Source organism: Myotis lucifugus, unplaced genomic scaffold, assembly GCF_000147115.1.
Source record: "Myotis lucifugus unplaced genomic scaffold, Myoluc2.0 scaffold_5, whole genome shotgun sequence".
NCBI lineage: Eukaryota > Metazoa > Chordata > Mammalia > Chiroptera > Vespertilionidae > Myotis > Myotis lucifugus.
The window spans coordinates 1,089,724-1,103,006 of NW_005871053.1; the positions used below are offsets into that span (position 1 = coordinate 1,089,724).

At 48.1% G+C, this 13,283-nt stretch overlaps 1 protein-coding gene across 3 annotated transcripts; it reads right to left on the reverse strand.

The window, feature by feature from the left end:
• Positions 1–5,150: 5,150 nt before the first annotated feature.
• Positions 5,151–9,645, reverse strand: MTERF4 (mitochondrial transcription termination factor 4). 3 transcript variants are annotated; one of them, XM_006083000.3, is made up of 4 exons: positions 9,609–9,629; positions 7,998–8,496; positions 6,359–6,543; positions 5,151–5,760 (listed from the first exon to the last, which is right to left on the reverse strand). In XM_006083000.3, the coding sequence occupies exons 1-4, from the start codon at positions 9,627–9,629 to the stop codon at positions 5,413–5,415; spliced, it is 1,053 nt and encodes a 350-aa protein (XP_006083062.2). In that variant the 3' UTR covers positions 5,151–5,412. The 3 variants fall into 3 exon arrangements, with proteins under 3 accessions (XP_006083062.2, XP_023599809.1, XP_023599807.1); XM_023744041.1 differs by lacking the exon at positions 7,998–8,496 and having other exon boundaries at positions 9,609–9,645; XM_023744039.1 differs by lacking the exon at positions 9,609–9,629 and having other exon boundaries at positions 7,935–8,072.
• Between the last annotated feature and the right edge of the window lie 3,638 nt (positions 9,646–13,283).

Here is a 13,283-nt window from a genome sequence, read left to right on the forward strand (position 1 = left end):
CATTCGCAGCAGCTAGGAGAGCTCCAGGGAGGCTCTTGTTATGAAAGCCTAGACCAGGCTTCAGAATTCCAAGGGAGCTGGGTGAGAAAAAGAGTACATAAGGCCTCCCAGTAGACAAACCTGTGACAGATACATCTTCAGGTAGAAATGAAGCTCTCTGCAGGGAAGACAAACTGCTTTGTCTCAAGGGAACCAAGAAACAGGGTGGGGGACACAGGAATGCTAGGGGCTGGGGATTTAAGGGAGTGCTTTCCAGACCCGTAAATGGCCATCTATTGAAAGAAAAAACAGGGTGTGGGGCCTTAGTCACAACTTCTGGGAGGTCCTAAAGACTCTGTCACTGAGAGAGTGCTTAGGAGCATTCAGAAACCTTGAGATGAAAGAAGCTTCCTGACTCTGATTTCACCTAACATTTCCCAAACCCTATTGGGGCTCCACCTCCCCACATGTAAGCGGCCCAAGTCTTCACAGTCATTTGAAAGATACCGAGCTTCCCACTGACCACAGGTTCTTGTCAACATGATGTCACTTGGGGGCCTGGGACAGCTCACTGCTCTCACTCCATCAATGAGCCAAATAGCCCACTGCCGATGTGGTAGGAGAGGGAGGTGCTCCGGGTACACGCAGCTTCACACAAGCCATGGTCACAATATGGCTGAGGAATGTTATTCAGAGACCTTTACCAACAACCAGAAGCAAAAGAGCCTTGCAGTTGTGAGCTCACACTACCCAGGCAGGGATCTGCAGTTGGGAAGTGCCATGAAGAACCATGGCCTCCAGCTGCCGTCCCATCAGATGTGAAGTCACTCAAAGGCATCACCCCCCACCGCAGGCTCCAAAGACATGCGTATCCAAAACACATACTCCAAGCCCTGCAAGCAATTCAGTACTGGGATCAAGAACCCACAAATATGATTTGGGTTTCAAATATTTATATTGTAATAAGTCGCCTGAAAGGATAATATATTTTTTAAAAAGTTGCTCAACAAATCCATTTCTCTAAAAACAAATCAGAAACCCTCCACTGGCTTTTACAATACTAATTCTTGAAACAATGGAGAAAACACGAACCAACAGGACACAGAAATACACAGACACAGTCATACACCAAAGCCACCACATAAGAACTCATTTCAACCCAGAGTAATGGGGCAGCATGCCTGCAAGGAAAGATCAAGGGCATCACCAAATGGGGGAGCGGCCTGTGATGCTGCTGAAAGGCCCCTACCCCAGGGGACATGGTCAGTCCTCAACAAACCTGCCCACCCTGTGTACGGCCATGTTAGAGGGCAAGGACCTCACAGTTCTGATGTGGCAACATGGGGCCTGGGCAGCGACCGAAGGCACTAAGCGAGATGAGAAGTCACCGTCTCAGAGATAAGGGTACCATTCTCCTCATGCCCCCCCCCCTTTCTTTTTCTTCAAAGGACTCTGGACATTCTTGCTATAATCCACCAACCTCACAAGTTTCTAAAGCCCTGGAAGATGAGGTCTAAATTGAATTGACAAGAACACCCTGAGTGACAAGGTCCTGGCTGGAGTCTGTCCCCTCTGTGGCTTCGCTCCTCCGGCCTCTAGAAGACAGATGGCCAGACAGGTCCAGCCAGGGAGGTCCTCTAGGTCAGACACCTCCTAGTCCCACACTGCCTCCAGCACAGGGCTCGAAGTTTCTCCAGGGTGGCCTGCATCGCTGACGAGCAGCCACCATGTGCGGAGAGCACTGGATGAAGCCTCAGCAACATCCAGAAACTAGTTCCAGATTCTAAATCAGAGAAAGAATTCTCCCTTTGAAACCCAAGAGCCAAAATGAGGAGGAGCTGCCATCGACAACCTGCAGAGCAGAGGGTGGGGCTGGGAGGCAAGGAGGGCAGACTGATGAGGGGCACAGGGAAGCTGGCTCACCTCCCCAGCAGGTCATTTACGGAGGGAGGTGAAGGCTAGTGATCCATCCACCAACCAGCAGATTTTGAAAGAGAAAATGTTCATATCATACTAAACTGGAGTTTAGACACTTTTAGTCTACCACTTTTCCCAGAAAGGGTCAGGCAGGAAATATCTTTGACTTTGTCGACCGGATGGTCTCTGTGGCAACAACAGCCCTGCGCTTGTGCACAAAAACAGCCATTGACATGTGCCTAATCCGGTGAGGCTGTTCCAATAAAACTTGATTTACAAAATTGGGGGCCACTTCCCCTTGACCATATGTGGCTAACCCCACTCAGGCTTCAGCCTGATGCAGAGAAAGCCATCCCAGACGACAAGTCACAGCATGGCACCAAAGACCCACCCGGAGTGTCATGGAATTGCTACACAAACCCTGTTTGGGAAGGCACTTGGCGGTAGCCAGGGCTCCTCCTTACAGGTCTGAGTAATGAAGACAGGCATCTGGGGCGGGTGAGGCCAAACGATGTTTAAGATCCTTTTAATCCACAACTCAGGCAACACAGTTTCAGACTACCAGGCAGCAAGCACCATCTCCACACTAAACAGCTCCCAGCATTGCGCATCATCGCCACACCGCATTCCAGAGCCTTCTGAACAGCTTTCCTCCCTGCAAGTGAGGCCACTACAGAAGCCAGCCCACCTCCACCTGCTGGGCACTTTAACAGCCGACCCAACTGGAACCAGAGCCCTGGTGCGTCTTCACTGACACTGCCCAAGTCAGTTTTGCAGCCATAGGAAGAGCTCCTTCCTCTCATCTTTACAAAACATTTTTTAAAGAGTTAAGAGTATATTTTAGAGTGGGTTTTTTTATTAAAGTTGTGTGTACATGTGTCTGTGTAGTATACTTGTCATTTTCAGAAAGGAGGATTAGTCATTTCCAGAAATCTCTACTGCGCTCCGTCTCAGGGCCATCTGAAGGCACAAGCTCCATCAAGGGGCTCCAACCCTGGGTGAAAGGAGAAAACCATGACCATGAACACATGCCGCTGACTCCTGCTGCGGCACTGCGACCTGTCACTGTGTGTCCACATAAGCTACAGCATCACCAGCAAATGACAAGACCAAGTGGCATCACTGGAAAAGCAGATGAAACTTTCTGTGACCATGTTAATGACCTCAAGCCCCTCAGCCATGAGGCAGACGTGCTCGATTTTAGCTCAGAAGCATTTGTTTTTACAAGTCTACTGAATCCTGGGCTTAGTGCCGTGTGGTCTTACAATTAGCCCATTTTGATGTTGTACAAATTAAATATCTAGTACAAAGACTTCCTGACACTAAAGGAAATTACAAATCATCCTTGAAACACTCCAAACGAGCTTCCACATGGCTCCTTCATAAAACTCTTCTTCCTTGAAAATACTCAATGTCCACCCAAAGAAATTGATAATGGATCAGAAAATTGTCAGGGCATCAACATTTACTTCTGTGTCAAAATCACAGGGGAGCAACTTTGAGTTGCAGAGTTAGCCACCTGCTGACCAGGCTGGGTGACCTGACCATCCAATTAGGTGTAGATTTGGGATTTAGGGTTCCACTGTGTCTCCTAACTGGGCACAAAAACCACACTGTAGGCTCCAGGGAACATGCTGGTCACTTGGACACCACAAAATGGAGAGTAAGTGAAAACACTGGCATGTGGTGAAGTATTTTCTTTTTCAAAAATGTTGTCTCTGGCCAAGAAAGGCAGTAAAGACAGAATGTCCCCTTTCCCCACTGCACATGGCTGTCACAGAGGAAACGGAGCTACTCGCCACCAGGGAGTTCAGCAGGCAAGGGCCACTTCGTGTCACCGAGCTCCAGCACCTTCCTTTAGCTGGACCGCCTCCCGCTGGCCAGCCAGGGCCACAGATGTCTGGCTCACACGTCCAGAGGTTCCCTGAGCTACTTGTTTTGCACACAGTGCCTCTCTCTGCAGTCCCGGAGCCAAGAGAAAGCAAAAGCATGATTGTTTTGATTCAGCACTGAATTCCCTTGTAAAATAAAGCTCAAGTCAGCCAACTGCAATCCAGAGCACAGGGAAAGGAACTCTCTTTAAAAACGATTTATTTTCCTTTTAAATAAAATAAATACAACAAATGTAAGCCCATTTAAAACCGGAGGTTCTCATGAGCCGATACGGTCATATTTTGCGGGCCCAGGCCTGAGAGCTGTTTCTTCACCTCAGCCAGAGACATTAGGGCTGGTCATTCTGTGCGGACTGTCCTGTGCACAGCAGGGCATTTGACAGCAGCCCTGGCCTCAACCCACTGGGTCCCAACTGCTCCTTCTCCTGGTCCTAACAACCAAAAATGTCCCCAGATGTTCCCTGGTCAGGATGGCCTCGGGTGAGAACAGGGCCTGACAGTATTCTCACATGGTCTGCAGGAAAGAGCTAGGAGCCTAAAGGTTCTAAGTGCTACCAGCCTACACTCTGGTCACATCACCAAAATTCTTCTCTGCAGCATTAGCCCAAAGAGGGGTACCCAGAACATCTTAGGATGTACCCACCCTTCCCCCCCACACCCCCCATCATAGAGCTCATGCCCTCAGGTCTGGGCCTCTGACTTAATGCTTCAAGTCACTGCTTAGACCTACTGGGTTCCCTAGGGGACTTCCTCCCCGTGGTTGTCACGGAGAGCTCCTGGATTGCACAACCACCAGACCCTTGGCCCCTGGCTGTGTTCACGTGCTCTTCTCCTCTGGCCTCCAAAGCCCCCTAAAAGGTGGGGGATGCCTGACTGTATCTGCCCCATGGCTCCTTCTGTTCTGGCATGCCCCAGGTCAGCACTGCTGCCTGCTAGAGACATCAGGCCCTGACATGACCCGCTGGCCATGAGCAGGCATGAAAGCCAAATTCCCTGAGGTCAGAGCCAGGGCCTGCTCCTCACAAGAGAGAGAAGTGCCCAGCACTGTGCTGGCAGGAAGAACCTGTGCAAAATGAAGCCAAACTGACCCACTTCCCTCTACTCTGCTGTACACTGAATGCAACTATGAAGTAATATTTTTAGATTAAAAACATGAGTATTTTTGTGGAAAACCTGCTACTTGTTTTCATAAAATAAAGTGCTATAATGTACTAAAGCCTCCCTGCATTCTCATAATTGTATCCTTACCACTAGAAGGAAATGTAAAATGACTAGAACCAGAAGAAGGTCCTTGTCCCCCACACTGTCATGGAACATCACCCACAGCTACGACAGAGAAAATAAAACCAAATTTCGATGCACTGAGTTCCCAATTCCAACTGCTGACAGTCTTTATTTTCGATGGAGCAGGGCTCTCCCCAGAGACCTGACAACAAATCAAACTAACCAACCTCCAACTCAGTCTGACCTACTTCTCAGGTGATCTATAATAATTTTTCATCAAAACACTAGTTTTAGAATGAAAAATAGCCTGAGAAGGTCCAAGGACGTGAAGCTCCAAAAGCTGAGAGAACTAAAATGTCCTTTAATGTCTCTGGGCCTTGTATCACAGCTCCTCCTCCTCCTAGTCCTCGTCCTCATCCTCCTCCTCCTCTTCCTCACTACTGCTTTCGTCACCAGACATGTGGCTCTCAGACTCCTCTTCCTCCTCCCGAGCCAGGAGCTTCTTAAAAACTTCAAACTCCTCAGCAGTAGAATAGGCCGTCCTGGACAGAAACTCAGCTTCTGAAACTCTGAGAATGTCCTTGACAAGAGGGTTGGGGATCTGCGTCTGCCCCTTCTTATCCGGGGTCTGGTACCGTCCTAGGCGCTCCAGGAACGTGTGTCTCTGCCTGATCTTGGTGATGGAGTACTGCAGGAAGTCGGTCCTCACCATATCCGAGTGATTCACCCCCATCCTAAAGTAGGCATACTGGAGACACAGGCAGGTTAGGATTCAGGGAGGGTCCTCAGACCTGTTCTTCCACAGTCACAGCAAACTCAACTGTGCAAAAGCATTCAGGAAGCGCACCTAACCAACAAGACAGGGCACCCTCTGACACCCACATCTGCATGATGGATGGGTGACAAGTTTCAAAGCATTTTCAAATTCTTGTTGCAGGAAATAAAGAGCAGGAGTTCTATTTCTCTTTAGATGGGGGAAGAAAACAATGAATCAGGAAACATCTAGAGATTTGACCTAAGTCATCATAACTGTTTACCAAAAAAATTAGGACAGGTGTCATAATCATTTCTGATATCAACATGCAAAACAGGCTCTAAAGATAGGAAGGTTTACCTATTTCTAAATTAGCTATTTCAAACAGAGGCCCCACTCGGACTCTGAGAATGGGGCAGGTTACTCACTGTTAATACAGGAAAGCTGCAGAATCCATCTCACCTGTGCGGACATGAAAGCACCAAAACCAGGTTCTTTGGCCAGGGGGTATCCCATGCTTCTTACCCACAGAGCTGACCCTGCTACATTCCAGAGTCCGCTGTGGGTCCTCCAGTCACTCTGCCACTCTCACCTGGAATTTGTATTCCAGCTCCCCCGGGTCCTCCCGAAGAACATAGGGACATCTGTGCAAAATCTCAGCCACTTGCTGAACCGTGAAAAGGCACTTCTCCCTGAGCACCTTGACGATGCGGTCAATGTCCCGCTGATGCATGGTGAAAATTTCGGGGCAACAGTGAAGCACCCTCTTTAGTTTCCCTGTAGAACACAAAGGATATTTCAGAAAAGGAGCTAGCTGTGCCCAAGTCAAGCCAGCATTTCAAAATGAACACGGACACCCCCCAAATAGGTGCCAGCCTCCGAGGTCTTCCAGCAGCACCATGGAAGTGGGAAACCAGAACAGCCCATCACTCCGCTGATGCTCTCATTCCTCAGACTGGACAACCCTCCCTCCCTCCCTGGCATTCCTGCCTCCTTCTGGCTTCCCAGCTGACAGGTGCGTACTTCATATTCTAGGTCTCCTTCTGCCCTCCTCACCTAGAAAAGAATTTCCCAAGGACTGACTGGAAAAGTCAGACAGTAAGATGGGATAGTAGTGTCCCCCAAGCGGGGGCTTTGGGCTGAGGTTCCTTCCATAGTAAAAGTCATGGGAAGATGATCCATGACAATACTTAGTGGGGTAACAACAATGCACAACCACAACTACTGATTCCAAGTTAGTGAGAAGACCATATGTTTTACCCAAACTGGGGCACTTTAAGTGAAAGAGGCCCTATTAACTGTATTAGGATAAATGTATAAATCGAGACTGCCCTAGAATATATAGTTTCCTATGGACAGTTGGGGGGAAATTAGCACCTAGAAACTTAAAATCACTTACTCAAACTGTTAATTAAAATCTTCCTAACAGTTGAGTTAGTCACTGCCTTGATAAAATGGTCAGGAATGACTTTCAGAAATTTAGACTTTATCTTTGCAGCTTAAAGCTGTGTTGAGCTTGCCAATTTATGTAACAGTGCATAAGGCATTAAGTTTGGCCTATCAGATTACACTATAAAATAAAATAAAGTAAAATAAAAAATTAAATTAATAAAAAATATATAAAATAGTGGAACTCCTGTGGTCAAATTGGAGACCCTCATGGGCCCCTATCCCCCCTTCTCCAGAGGCCCATAAAGAGATCCAATGAACTTCTAGGATCCTGGAAGCATAAAACCTGATGGGGGTGAGGATAGTGTCTGCAGGAGACAGCCACTCCACCAGCTTCCCAGGAATCTGGTAAGATCTCATGTTCCACAGTATGTCAAGACACCCAGCTGGGATCCAGTCTTTACAAGGGACTCTGTAAGTCTCTGGCTTTACATCATACAGATACAAACCATTAAGTCCACATCCAGTTACTTAAACATCAAAGGTTACAAATGCCCACTTACACAACATCACAGATTAACATCTACCTGCTGAGCATGCATCATGTGCCCACCACTGTTCTAGATGCTGAGTCCCCAAGGTGAGCAATCCAGACAAGAGTCCCTGCCTGTCATTCAATTCCCCCTTCCTTCCTGCAATGCCTGCTGCCTCACCTCCAAACCAAATCACACATTCCTCTCAAGAACTTTCTCCCAGAAACCTCCCTAAACCCATCTCACCTAGGCTATTTGTATTCCAGCTCAGAATGACTCAGCACTATATACAGAATCCACACTTCGTACCTTCTCCAATCCCAAGCTTTCGAAGGTAACTGGAGCGCTTCTCCATATGCATTATAGGCAGTTTCAATAATTGGGGACTTTTCTTCAAGGCCACGCACACAGGCTCTGGATTCACACCCAAGAGTATTAACTTTGAGATGACAGCCAGCAACTGTTGAGGGTGGGGACTTGGTTGTATACTGAGCAATTCTTGGATATGGACATCAGTGAAACCCATGTCCAGGAGGGAACTGATGACCTCCTCTCGCTCCGAAGACCCTCCATCCACAGGAGCCCTCTGCTTCTCAAGGAGGCACTGAGTAAGGCTTGTCCTGCACTCTAGTTCCTGCACATACTTTCTGGGTTGGACATGGGGTAACCCCTTAAGGGCCCCTCCACTGGAGGCTGTAGTCAGTTTACGCAGCAAGGAATCCGTTGCCCTTTTCTGTTCTCCAAAATGAGGCGTCTGCCTCGAGATGCTGGCCCAGGAGAGGGGGATCAGGCGATGCCAATCCAAGACCTGTAAAATGTAATACAAAAGGGAGTCACTCCCTCACCACTCCATGTAATGGGAACCCACAGGGTTGTGAGCAGAGTCCCACACAAACATAACCGATTTTGTAAGAAATCTGCAAAACCACATCTGAACTTTAAAAACCTAGAAGAGGTCCACACACAGAGAACAGAGTCAAACAGTCCCTATTAGCTTCTGCTGCCACAACTGAGAGGACAGGGGCAGTGGGGACAGGGGCAGGGGGGACAGGGAGAACTAGTTAAAGGCCACCTGGTTACGTTTAGAGGAGGGCTTTTCCTCTTATCTGCTAAGGTTCAGTGCCTGGGGGCCTACACATTTAGTCAGATTAACAGAAGAAAAAAAGCCTCCAAGTTTCTTAGTATGTATATGGAACCTAACCAAAGAGGCAGCTAGCTCCCTAGGTGGCTAAAGGTGGGGGCTAATAACTTAAGAAGCACAAATGGGTTTCCAGGGGAACAACGGGAGATAGGAAAGTCTGCCATAGTGTTTGTCTACACAGATGCAAGTGGTCCACTTTTTTTTTTCCTTCATGGCCACTAACTCCCTAGGAGAGAGGATCCATGGCGGCCTCACTCCCAGAATTTTCTGCTTTGTGGTGAGAGAAAATCCGACGACGCTTCTTCCTGCATCTGCTGAATCTCAAATGTCTTTAGTTTACAACAATTTTCGTGCCAACTCTGGGGGGCCGAGCTGGTACCCACTCCTGAAATCTGGATCTCATACTCGTCTCCAGATTCACGTAGCAACATACATTCCGCAAAGCAACCCTGTTGTATATACGCATCCTGCCAGCCAACTCGCATACAGAATAGCTCCTTTGCTTCAAAACCTTCCGCGGTTCCCGCTCGCGCAGAGCAAACCAAGCACGTCACCGGGCAGCCCCGCCTTCCCGCCGAGGACCCGGCAGTAAGTCGCCGCTCCCGGCTTCCCCTCCCTCCCGGCCACCGGTCCAGCGGCTGCCTCCTCGGGGCAGGGGCGGCCCCCGGTCAGCGGGCACCGGCCTCCCTGAAGGCTGCGGCTACAAGATGCCACGGGCTGTCGTGAAACAGCCGGCCCCGCCCGCGGCCCGCCAAGAGCCCTGCCCTGCGCGACCTCACCTGCCGCCCGAGCGCCGCCATAGTGCGATCGCGACGCTGCCACTCCTGCGCCGGAAAGTAGAGCCTCTTCGTTCCGCCACTTCCGCCCTCCCCGGTCCTGTGCTTCCGCCCTCCCCATTACAAGCGGGAGGGTGGGGAAGCGCGTTCGCCGTGGCTCCAGTCAGAACGTGCCGCGTGCCCGCGCCGCAGTTCAGAATCTCCCCGGAGGTGCAGACGGGCCACGTGCTGTGCTGCTGTCTCATAAGCAATAGCCTCCCCAGACGTAGCACGTGCGGGGACACGGTGACCCGAACAAGCATGCAGCCAGGCAATGATGTTTTAAGAAAATCTGCGTTCAGCATGAATGCTGAGGACACACACACTCACACACACACACACACACACACACACTAAAGATGGTAGGTATAGCCCAGAGATGTCTAGTCTCCAGAGAAACTACATAAGTCCAGTTGTCCAGGAATAGGACGGCAGGAACTGCAGCACATTTCCCCTTCAGCGGTTCTCAACCTGTGGGTCACGACCCCTTTGGCGGTCGAATGACCCTTTCACAGGGGTCGCCTAAGACCATCCTGCATATCAGACATTTACATTATGATTCATAACAGTAGCAACATTACAGTTATGAAGTAGCAACGAAAATAATTTTATGGTTGGGTCACAACATGAGGAACTGTATTTAAAGGGCCAGAAAGTTGAGAACCACTGCTAGAAACACAACCCTCGCCACTAGGGTCTGGTTTTCTCTTAGGATGAAAGCCAGTGATGTTTCAGCCGAACTTGTTAAACAAAAATCTTGCCCAGCAGGCGGGGTCCTGGGACATCAGCCTGAACCACCACAGCGGGGCTAGGTGAGAGTGAAGAGGAAAATAAGACATTTGGGGGGGGGGGGGTTGCTAGCAGCCTGACTCTATCCCTAATGCACATTCCTGTTAGCCTACAGTCTAGTCCAGCCGTGGGCAAACTACGGCCTGCGGGCCGTTTCCGGCCCGTTTGAAATGAATAAAACTAATAAAAAAAAAAGACCGTACCCTTTTATGTAATGATGTTTACTTTGAATTTATATTAGTTCACACAAACACTCCATCCATGCTTTTGTTCCGGCCCTCCGGTCCAGTTTAAGAACCCATTGTGGCCCTCGAGTCAAAAAGTTTGCCCACCCCTGGTAGTCACTGCCCCTTCCTTAATTATCTGGTCTTGCAAGACCTATTTACCTAAATACTCCCATTTTACAGAGGCCATAAACCTAACAGTTATCAGTGCTGGCGCCAGGCCAGGCCTTTAGGTGTGGTCTCACGGCCCCTATCCCAACACACGGGGCTTTTTGCAAAGCCCGCGCAAGTTCCAGAAATATGATCCATATTTGGGGGACAAAGAAACCAAAGGGTATAAAGAGAAAGCTTCCTCCATATTGGCTTACTCAGGATTTGGAAATAGGCTCCCCTGAGTCACAGTACTAGTACATCTGAAAATAAATGGGTTTTTCCTATATCTCCTGTGTATTTTTCAGTCGCCTGGTAAGTTCTGTAACAAGAGCACGTGCCCACAGTACTGGGTCTGAGGGACTCTGTACACCACATAGGAGAAGAAAGATGCAAGTTGATTAAAAAAACTGACATCGCCATAGATAAAGGTAGAGGAGGTGAGGCGGGCTGGTTCCAGGACAGGCAACAGAGTCCAAAGGAAGAGTATGGGCAACAGTATGAAAAGTCACACACCTGGGGGGCAGTGGCACCTGGCTGTTCTCTGGATAATCATGGAAATAGGCACCTGGAAGTTCAAAGTTCCAACACACACTCAGGAATGTGAACCATCTTTTGTTGTTTTTGCCCTGCTGTTAACTGATTAACTTCTTGTCTCTCCTTCCACCCTCTGGCCGCTGTAATTAATTCAGGTGTGGAGGAAAGGGCCACATGCTAACCTGACAAGCTCAGGGAAGGCCACCTGCATGGCGGTCTTGCAAACTCAGAGACCTAAAGTAACCACAAAGGATGGTCTGAAATTAAACTTTAAAAGCAGTTATGGTGGGTAGTTATGTCCTAGGCTGGTATCTTCACTGACAAGGTCAACCTTTACCTTAACTGAGCCTATGTGTCTTTTTGCATCTATAATAACATACCCTTGAAAATCTGGGTGACTTGTAACTTCCCTTTTTCTGGAGCCCTTGGGGCACAACCTAATGTGCCGGGAACCAGTACAGATACCACAAATCCCTTCATTATTATGTTAATGTTCCTGCACCCACCTAAGTATGTGTCTATCATTTTACTTTTTATCCAATCCCAGACCCTCCCCTCACCCCCCTCAGCCCCCCACCCACCCCCACTTTGCTTTCTCCCGCCTCTCTAGTCTATCACCAATGGATTTCATGTAACCCACCTACATCCCTTTCCTTTAATTGCAATGTATAAATACAGATGTAACCCGCCATTCTCCGGAGCATTATCTCAATTCGTTGAGGTTCTGCTTCCCGGCATACGTCGACAGTTTGGCTCAAACTCACAAAAATTCTTTACAGGTGTCAATGGTTTTTTACGTTAACACAGGACATCTTAGAATTTTCTCCTTGTCACTGTATTAATTCTAAATTTCTTATCTAGACCTGTAGTAATTCCGGTATAGAGCCTATGCATCTTTCCAAAAAGGGTAGTTGTGAAAGAAAATGAAACAGTGTGCTCTCCCAGCTGCCTAAATCCCACACTCGTAAGACCCAAATCTTAGTTTACAAGCATTTCTTCATGTTTTATCTACTTGTTTCTGAACTGAGAAAAGGTATTTGATTATCGCATGGATACAATTTACAAAGTACCTGCTCTGTGCCAGGCACTGGGCTGAGTGTTAAGACATATCTTTTTGGACAACAATTTTATCAAAGAAAAGGAAGGTTAATCTTCCTTCTTAAAACACTCATCTATCAGCACCTCAAAATAAATTACGGTCATGCTTTTATGCCCAAAGGCTAAGAAAATCCTGTGTGCAACCCCCACCCTAGAAATAATCAAGGGACCTAAGCAGTTCTCCAGCTCTGGAAATAAAGGGGCAGCTGAGGTGCAGGAACTGCTCAAGGTCCACAGCATCTTCATTTTGTTCTGAAAATTGTGCTTTCTGGATTCATAGTTGGGGCATGGATAGGAAAATGTCAGCCTCCGACTCAGAACTTTTCTACCAGGATTCTTTCCGCAAAGAACACTCTTAAAGTATCAAACCTTCTCCTGCCATCAAGTCAGATGAGTTTTAATTATTTTTTCTTAAAAAGAAGGAAGAGTTCTTGAAGAGGAAGGACTTTGCATTATAAGCCCATTGCACACCTGTCTGAAGAAAACATTCTGTAATTTTTTTTTTGTTAGAAGCATCATAAACACTCCGAGGATAAATTTTGGGGGTTTTTTCCACTCTTGAAAATGGTTCTTAGAACATAAAGAAACTCATTTGAATTCTGAAGAGTAAACATCACTAGCTTTTTCCTACACACTTCAAAAGAATAGACTTCTAAAAACCCTGCCTTTCCCGTCCCTGATGGAGGAGGGGAGCCCATCTGTGTTTTGTGATGGCAGGAAGACTAGGGCAGCACTTTCTAAAAGGAAGAAGATAGCCCAGTTGAGCGTTGACCCAGGAACCAGTTGATTCCAGGTCAGGGCATATGCCCGGGTTGTGGGTTCAATCCCAGTAGGGGGCGTA

Excerpts from the sequence above, each read along its gene's own strand:
- MTERF4 (XM_006083000.3), bottom strand. The coding sequence starts at position 9,629 with ATGGCGGCGCTCGGGCGGCAG. Across the intron at positions 8,497-9,608 it reads TGGCGGCGCTCGGGCGGCAG|GTCTTGGATTGGCATCGCCT; the intron begins GTGAGGTCGCGC and ends TACATTTTACAG. Across the intron at positions 5,761-6,358 it reads AGCTGGAATACAAATTCCAG|TATGCCTACTTTAGGATGGG; the intron begins GTGAGAGTGGCA and ends CTGTGTCTCCAG.